This window comes from Lepisma saccharinum, chromosome 6 (genome assembly GCF_977018435.1).
Source record: "Lepisma saccharinum chromosome 6, izLepSacc3.1, whole genome shotgun sequence".
In the NCBI taxonomy this organism is placed as follows: Eukaryota; Metazoa; Arthropoda; class Insecta; order Zygentoma; family Lepismatidae; genus Lepisma; species Lepisma saccharinum.
The window spans coordinates 76431549-76440569 of record NC_139234.1 but is presented as its reverse complement, the minus strand read 5'-3'; the positions used below and the strand labels follow the sequence as shown (position 1 = coordinate 76440569).

Genomic DNA, 9021 nt, shown 5'->3' with positions numbered 1-9021 from the left:
AAGAACTGCATAAGTCACTCGAAAAGCGGGGAGAAAGGCGAGCAGTCCTCTTCTTCTAACGCGGTCAGTCGTGCCGCATCGCCCAGCGTCGTCAAGGGTGCAGCCGGTTTATGTTTCAAGCCAATAGAACAGGAAATAGGGGAAATGAAAAGTCTGTAATGTAAATATCTTACAGTAAATAAATTCCATTCTAAGGTGTATAAAGGCATTGAAAAACACGGACTTAAGATATAAAAAATGTTTTAAAAAACAACGCAAGCGGCGCTTGCCCCGCCTTTCCTTACTGCACGCTTCTGTTCTTCATTGTAGATGAGAGGAGGGTATTATGGAATACCATTTACATTTCTAAAAATAGCTGCACTAGTTTTTGAATAAAATACCCAAAATCATCATGAGTACATACTATAACTAATTGCAATGAAGTGTCACTTGTAAGAAAAATACTATTTATTTTGCTGTTATAAAAAAAACATATTTTAAAAAAAAGTTACAAATGGAGGCTAATATGAAATAGTCGGGTAATATGGAATAGGTGGTTTAAACCATTGAAAAACTAATGAGACTTCATAAAACATAGTTATTTTGAACTATAAAAACCATATTTCTAAGATTATGTGCAACTCATTTCTGCTTCGAGTCTATTTACAAAAGTCACAGACATAATCTTCTTTCTCTACTCCGGTACAGTCAAGGTGAGCCCACAGAGAACAGCTGAAGCATTGAATCCAAATTTCCCCGCGTTGATCTTCGGAGAATTTTCCGTTACAGAAGATACATTCAGCGTCTTTGTTTTCCGGTTCTTTAGTTGAGGGCATGAAGTCCATTACAGATGATACATCAGAATGGATCGATGCATCGCTGCTAACACTGGAGTCATCTCTTTTAGGTTTAGGTCTAGAAGGTCGGTCTAAGTTTAATTTCTGAACGGGGGGTCTTTGAATGCTCGGTTTGTTTTGTTGTTTTGAAGCTTCTGGTTCCTTCTTTTTGTCCTTTTCTTTCAGTTCATCCTCTAACTGTGTTTTATATGGGGAGTAGGTTATTATAGAAGAAGATCCAGCTTTCCTGCCTCTATTTGACTTTTGCTTTTTTGGAGGTGGTGGTGATATCTCTATGGGTAGGACAAAATTTGTTGACTTAGACGTACCAGGGACAACCACATCAGGACGCTTGGGAGAACAGGGTTGAGGTGAATCAGAGCTGGTAGACGAACATGGAAGAGGGTCAGTTGTGGGTGTCATAGTCTGAGGCCTAGGAACAGTGAGTGTAGAAGCAATAAAATCTTCACTGCTGAAAACATTTCTATTGACAGGATAAATACCAGTCACTTTGAAGCCGTTTACTGCTATGTCCCCACGTTGTACTTTAAGGTAGGCCCTGCCAAACAGTTCCATCATATCAAAAATACTCAAGGGCCTTGAGCTATGCCTTAAAAAGATCTCACTTCCTCACTATAGTGAGACTTTAATGGACTCATAAAGGTTTTATCCAATGGTTGGATTTTATGCGAACAGTGGGGAGGTAGACATACAATCGTAACATGACTTTCCCTTGCTAAACTAATTACGTCAATGTTACGCTTGTGGGTTGTGTGGCCGTCAAGGAGAAGCAGGACAGGTGACTCAGCTGAGGGTTTTGTTACATCAATGAAATGTTTAAACCATTTAGTAAAAATGTTTGTCTGTATCCAACCAGACGGGTGGCACGATGCGATGGTCCCTGGTGGAGCACCTCTAAGAAGTTGTTCATTCATGTTCTTCCTCGGGAATATCACAAGAGGCGGGACAAAGTCACCTCCTGCACTCATACAGGGAATGATGGTTACGAGAGAACCTCTTTCGGCTGAAGTAAGGGACCCAATTTGTCTCTTTCCTTTTAGGCCTACTACATGAGGAACTTTACTTTGCACCACAGACACACCAGTTTCGTCTACATTAAATATCCTGTTAGGAGGATAGTTGTGTTTTTTGAAAACAACATCGATCAGGTCAAAAAACTTGTCTACTTCTTCTTTATTAAATCCCCTGGCCCTGGCAAAAGATGTACCCATGGGTTTACGAACTGAAAGTTTCGGGTTCCTTTTCATAAAAGCGTAGAACCAGTCTTTGCCAGCAGTTTCGTCCTTAAATGGATGGGGTATGTTATTGCGAACCGCAAGTTGATAGGCAAGACTGCAGACATCCCTTTTTGTGAGCCCATAGAACATGGCCTCCATCTCAACTAAATATGTTTGTAACTTGTCTTCTAGTTGTTTAGGAAAAACTGGCTTACGGCCAAGAGTAGTTGAGGCTGCTACCTTTGCATTTTTCTCCTTACTGTTGACAAGGCGGAAGAGAGACGCTCTGGGAACCTGGAATTCCTTGGACGCCTTAAGGTACCCCATCTTCTTCTCACGAACAGCTTCTATAGCCTTAGCCATCTGCGTCTCACACCAAAGCTTTCGCTTCTTTCCCTCATCTTCCTTCTTTCTAGGCATATCTGAAAAAAAAACAGACTATTTAGAACTCTTGCAACTAAGGAAGGGGGGGGGGGTAGGTTTAAATAGATAAAACACATCTTAAAACAAATTATTTGTAGGTCTAGACTGTAGACGAATTTTCAAATAACAGAAAAATTGTGTTTTGTTTTCATTCAAATGAGGGCCTTCCCCATGGCGTAGTGGTGGCGTCATTGTCTTGTAATCAAGGGGTCCCGGGTTCGATACCCGGTGGAGGCACAAGCGGTTTGGATCCCACTTTAAACTGTAGGTCCAGTCCCGATTAGCCTTACTGTGCATAAAGTGGACTTAAAACACCAACTCAAACTCAACTCATTCAAATGGATTTAGCTTTTAAAAAAAATGTACTTTGGTTTTAAATTAGGCTATATTACTATTTATGTAAGTAGTAATAATTATTGTTTAGCTATCAATATTATACGCAAAACTCATTTTTTAACTAAATTTTTATTCAGTATATTTTGTCGGGTTATATGGAATACTATACTTTTACGTCGGGTATTATGAAATACCTAGTATTCTATAATACCCGACACGCCATCTTGGAAAATGAATCTTTAAACGGATGGACAAAACATTGTCAGCTAAAAAACGACCACAGTATAACAAACTACAATTCTTTTAGTGTATATTATGCTTAACATCAATGTTCCAGTCACATGTGTACTAGTAGGTTAAAATGTTTGAAAACTTACCTGCAAAAACTCTTGAAAATCACGAAACACACTTTGTTCTGTAGCGAGTGGTAACACAACAACAAGTGGTCAGCTCTCAATGCACTGCATCATGGGAGTCTTTCTTGAGTAGTTCATGGTATTCTCACGTGATAGCAGCACCGAATAGAGCCAAAACCTTGGTATTCCATATTTCCCGACTATTCCATAATACCCTCCTCTCCTCTACATATTTACATCATCCCCCAGAAAGTCTACATCATCCGCATATGCTAACAGCTGAGTCAAACCGTTTAATTTTAGTTCTTCTTTAGTTTCTTTTACCTTCCTAACAGCATATTCTAAGGCAAAATTAAAGAGCAATGGAGATAATGTATCTCATTGTTTTAACCCATCATGAATTGTAAATTTGTCAGACACATTAATATCCACACAAATTTTACTTTCTGTTTCACTGGTGCATACTTTTATCATATTAACAAGCTTCTTAGTTATTCCAAACTCGACTAATATATTATATAATTTATGTCTTTTAACTGAATCATATGCTTTTTTAAAATCAATGAATAGCTGTTGGACATTTTGATTATATTCCCCCTTTTCCTCAAGTGTCTGTCTGATATGAAAAATTTGATCTGTAGTTGATATGTTACGTTGAAATCCACATTAATAATCACCTATAATTTAATTAGCATATGGGGTTAGTCTTGCTAAAAAAATGTTAGATAATATTTTATATGTTGTTGAGAGTAGAGAAATTCCACGATAATTATTGCAGTTCATTTTATCACCTTTTTTAAACACAGGAACAATAATAGATTATTTCCACTGTTGAGGGATTTCTTCTTTATTCCATATTAAACAAATTAATTTATGAATTTGACATATTAACAAATTACCACCATATTTAATTAACTCAGCTGGTATTAAATCAATGCCACGTGTTTTGTTATTCTTTAGCCTGTTAATAGCATCTTTAACTTCAGTCAAGTTAGGTTCTGGAACTAAAGGTTCTGTTGTGTACTTCATTTACTTCTGATTTATCTCCTACATGAACATTTAAAAGGTCATTAAAGTAGTTCTTCCATCGATTTAAAATATATCTTGGGTCAGCCAAAAAATCACCGTTTTTATCTTTTATCAAGTTACTTTAGGTTGCCACCCCTTTCTAAATTCATTTACACCTTTATATAAATCTCTGATATTTTTATTTTTGCTGTTTCTTTCAAATTCGTTAATTTTACTTTTCAAGTAATATATTTTTTTACTTCTAAACATGCGGTTAAATTCTCTCTTTATTCTATTATAATTGCTTAAATTTGTATCATCAGAGTTATTTAACCACCTAAGTCTAGCCTGATGTCTTATTTCTATTGGGTTATGACTAGAGCCCGGAAGTTTGGCAAAATGCCTCTTTTTATCTACTGCATATATTGATAAAAATTTTCCGGATATACGTTTCTTAAGTTGTTTCGAATGATTTGGAAGCCTTTTCATTTTGCCTATTTTGCCTATTTGGGACCCCACTGCCTATTTTTAATTATAATGCATTTTTTGCCTTTTTCAATGAAATTTGACCACTTTTTTAAAAAAGAATGTTGGCATTTATTTTTCTTCCGTTTATTATGTGAATAATTTTCGCCTTTATATAAGTAATATTGAACTCACTCATGTTTCAACATTGCTGAGGGAGAAAAGTGTGAGAAAAAGTATTTCATGCTGAGTTAGGATATTGGCTTTCGGTTTACATTTCCTTGTGCATGATTGACTGCTGAAGTGGTGAGGTTGATTTCGAACAAAAGAAAATATTTCTGAAATCTCCCTCTCGAACCCGAAAATTTCAGGAAGTTGCGCCTGAGCTTAGTTTACCTCCGCAACCAATCTTGACAAGATGGGGAACCTGGATATCAGCAGCTAAATATTATGCTAACAACCTTTGAAAAATCAGTGAGGTGCTCGACGCTCTTATAGAAAATCAAGCGGCTTCAATTTGTGAAGTGAAAAACTCATGTGCTATTCAGAACTGAAGAATGAACTGTCGTTTATTTTTGCACATTATGGTGCATTGCTTTGCTAATGAGGTGAGTGTAAATAAGGACTTGAGACAATTAAAAACAATTTGTGATAATCTAAAAGGTGAAAATGCTGTTACCGAAATAAGTCCAGCTACATTAGCTTGTTTTATGTATATGCTCCAATAACTTCTGTCGAAGTCATTTTCTATTATGAAAAACATTCTCTCTGACAGACGACTATCAATGAATGTTGAGAACTTAAAAAGCACCTTGTAGTTATGGGCAATCAAGACGGAGAAAATTGAAATGCTCTTCCCAATTTAGATTTTAACATTTTGCCAGAAATTATAGATAAAAGTAAGCGACTTCTAAATGTGCCTTTTTTCGGTTTATTTTGCCTTTTTTTCATTTTTAGTGCCTATTTACCACATTATAAATGCCTTTTTGCCTGCCTATTTTAACGAAAATAAATGCCTGAACTTCCGGGCTCTAGTTATGACATTCATTATCAAACCACGGCTTACTTGTTCTTGGTTTATGGTATCCTATACTTTCTTTAGCTGCTGATTCTATTGCATTACGTATGTGCTCCCAATTCTTATTTACGTCTGTTTCAATTATATTTTCATCATCATTTAAATCCTGCAAAATATCAAATCTATTTGACAGTTTAATTTGGTAACCTTTCTTAATTCTATCATCAGCAAATTTTCCTGTATTAAATTTTTGAGCTTTTAGATTTTGTTGCTTATGAGAGTTTTTATCTTAATTTAACGATTACTAAATAATGGTCACTGGCGCAGTCAGAACCTCTATGTGAACGAACGTCAATTAAATTAGTATGCCTTCTTTTATCATTGAGAATATGATCTATCTGATTATGAGTTTTACCATCTGGAGAATACCAGGTATATTTATGGATATTTTTATGTTTAAAAGTGGTACTTTTCACAATTCAATTCTTTGAGGTTGCAAAAGTAATTAATCTTTACCATTATCATTACTTAATTCACGAAGGCTTTCTTTAGCAATAGTAGGTTTTTTTTTATATAAATGTATATTTGCTTGTAGCTTTGCTGCTATGCACCAGTTACATTTGTTTTACATTTTATAATTTTACAATTTCATAATTTTACAATTTCATAATTTTATAATATAATATTTTCTCTCACAATATAGTTGTTAAGTACATATATTATTTTCTTCGTTGGGTTCCTCAAAAGTGTTGACAAGGCGTATGGGACATTATATCCTACTTCTTTTAGGTCTCTAAAGAAATAATCACGCGTAGTTGCATTAAGATGACATTCAAATATAATATGATCAGGTGTTCCTTCAGTTGCACCACACTGACAGATTGGGGATTGGACAATCTTCCTAGTGTACAGGTCTTTAGGGGCTAGGGTGTAATTTAGCCGACATCTAAGAAGACTTGTTAAGTATAATTTTTAGTTTTACAATTACCTTCTCCTGGCCAATTAACTTCCTGGACAGCTACTACATCTAATTTATAACTAACTATCTCATTAACTGTACACTGAAATGCCCCAGGCCGGTAAAGACTCAGAACATTCCAGGTGCCTAATTTAATATCCTTATTCCTAACGTAGATCTTATCCTTAGTCCAGGGACCTCCCAAAGTAGTCCCTGGCCGGAGATCCGAATGGGAGACTATTTTACCTCCGGAATATTTTACCTTGGGAACATCCATGGCCTAATCTAACTCTGACTTACGTTTTTCAAAACTCTTGAACATTAATGCTGTTTAGCTATGGGCGATAATCGTTACGACAGTCTCAATGTTTTCAATACTTTTGACTTCCTACAAGATAGCATTATTACAATATACACGTATTCATCATTATAACTTCAAATGCTTTTTTTTTTTTTACATGAAGAGAATATTTAACTCAACCATATACAATATTGTAAACAAGATTAAATTGCAAAGACTGTAAAGGGAACAGAAATTGTGCATGAACATAAATGTCAAAACTTTTTCTTTAGCAAAATTTAACATTTGAATTGAAAAACAGTGATTGCTTAACAGTACAATATAACAGTTTTTCGTTGAAATAATAACAATTATAACTTATAAGAAAGTTCTAAAACCTTTGAACTTTGTACTACAAATCTTTGAAAGGGCAAGATCACCTGTGGCATTCATTTAATCTTACATCCGATGTAGACAAATCAAACTGTTTTACATGCAGTTTCACTACATTCAAAATTAGGAGCGTTTACGTTCAAATAATTAGTCAAATAATTGCTTGATAATTTTCGTTTCTAGCTTCACCAAGTTCATTTGGTCTTGCACACATTGGACATACACCAGATAAAGAAGGGTTTGTAAAAAAAACTTAAAACTAGGGCACTATTCGTTACCAGGAGAACGCCAGTTAAAACTGCTATTCGAAAATGTTCAATATCCTTGGTAATTTCGGAAATTACTATCAGGTCTTCTATTATTTCCTAACTGATTGATAGAGTTACTGAAATCCCTTCTTCTAAAGTATATATTAGAATAAGACGATCGTTGATTAGTGTAATTACTGTTGTTGAATCACAGATTAGTTGAACTGCCCCAGAACTGCCCATCAAAATTCAATCTCGGTCTCTTTTCTGAATGAGATACGACTACTGGATGAATCTGATTGGTCAGGTATAGATTGTACAGTGGGATCCTTGAATATTACCGTGCAAATTGTCCATGACTATTTTCATTAATTTTTCTCTTACATCCGATGTGTTTTTAAGCGATGGATTTTTATGTATGATGGTGCAGAAGTTGTCAACAGCTTGTTTTGAGTTTTCTCTTAATTCTTGAAGCTATTATTGGGTCAAATAAAGTGCACGAACATGGTGATGGACAATTTGCATGGATCCCACTGTACATTAGTATTATTCTGCGACACTGAGTAACGATTGGTTGCTTATTATCACCTACAAGCATATCACTTCGTTTGTTAACAGACTGCACTCTCAAATTACTATTAGCCGGACCCTGTGGCCGAGTGGTGTCGACCTCCGTGGCGAAGTGGTTAGCAGAGCGCGCTACAACGCCACTGGTTCCGGGTTCGAGTCCCGGGTAAGGCAATGGAATTTGTGATTGTCTGTCCTGAAAAGTCCTGAAATAGAAATGTAAATGATATCAGGGAATGAAGTGTGATGGGGAAAGCTTCCGCTTAGGGGCTTTCCTTTTTAAAATAATAATAATAATAAAAAAAAGTGGTTAGCACATCCCGCTGCGACGCCAAGGATCCTGGGTTCGAATCCCGCTCGGGCTTGGTTGTTTGTGAATGTCCTTTCATCAATTTCATCATTTCATCACTCATCCCCGTCTTCGCAAGAGGCACAAAACGCGAAGTAAAATAAACTCAATCAATCAATCAAATTACTATTAGAATCACCATTCTTTTGGTTATTTCCAGATTTCAAATTCATAGCGTTGAACCCATCAGGCAATTCAAACTTTTTATTGGATCTTACATTTACTATAGTGTAAATCACCAACCCTGAGACCTTCTGTAAACAAACGGTCTCACCGATTCGATGTATCACTCCGCGTCAGCTGATTCATGACCGAAATCATCTGCTGTTACACTCATAGTTCGCCGCACCTATTCATTTTATATAAGAGCCTCTGAATGTGAGAACCCGCTCTCAAAACATCAGACGAATGTGCAGCCGCATACATTGTTACTCTCCCGGTCATTCTCTCTTTCATAACCCTTAAAACTGCAGACACTGACACACCACTACACTGGGATACCAACTTAACCACTTCATTTACTGGTTTCTCAGGATACCACTGACAGAACGTTACATAAATATTGAG

At 36.0% G+C, this 9021-nt stretch overlaps 1 protein-coding gene across 1 annotated transcript; it reads right to left on the bottom strand.

Annotated features, from left to right (window-relative positions):
- Window positions 1-1426: 1426 nt before the first annotated feature.
- On the bottom strand, window positions 1427-2473 carry LOC145989117 (uncharacterized). The gene has a single exon (XM_083124411.1). The coding sequence runs from the start codon at window positions 2471-2473 to the stop codon at window positions 1427-1429; it is 1047 nt and encodes a 348-aa protein (XP_082980537.1).
- Window positions 2474-9021: the final 6548 nt, after the last annotated feature.

What these genes read in the sequence shown, in the direction of transcription:
- LOC145989117 (XM_083124411.1), bottom strand. Translation starts at nt 2,473, where the DNA reads ATGCCTAGAAAGAAGGAAGATGAGGGAAAGAAGCGAAAGCTTTGGTGT.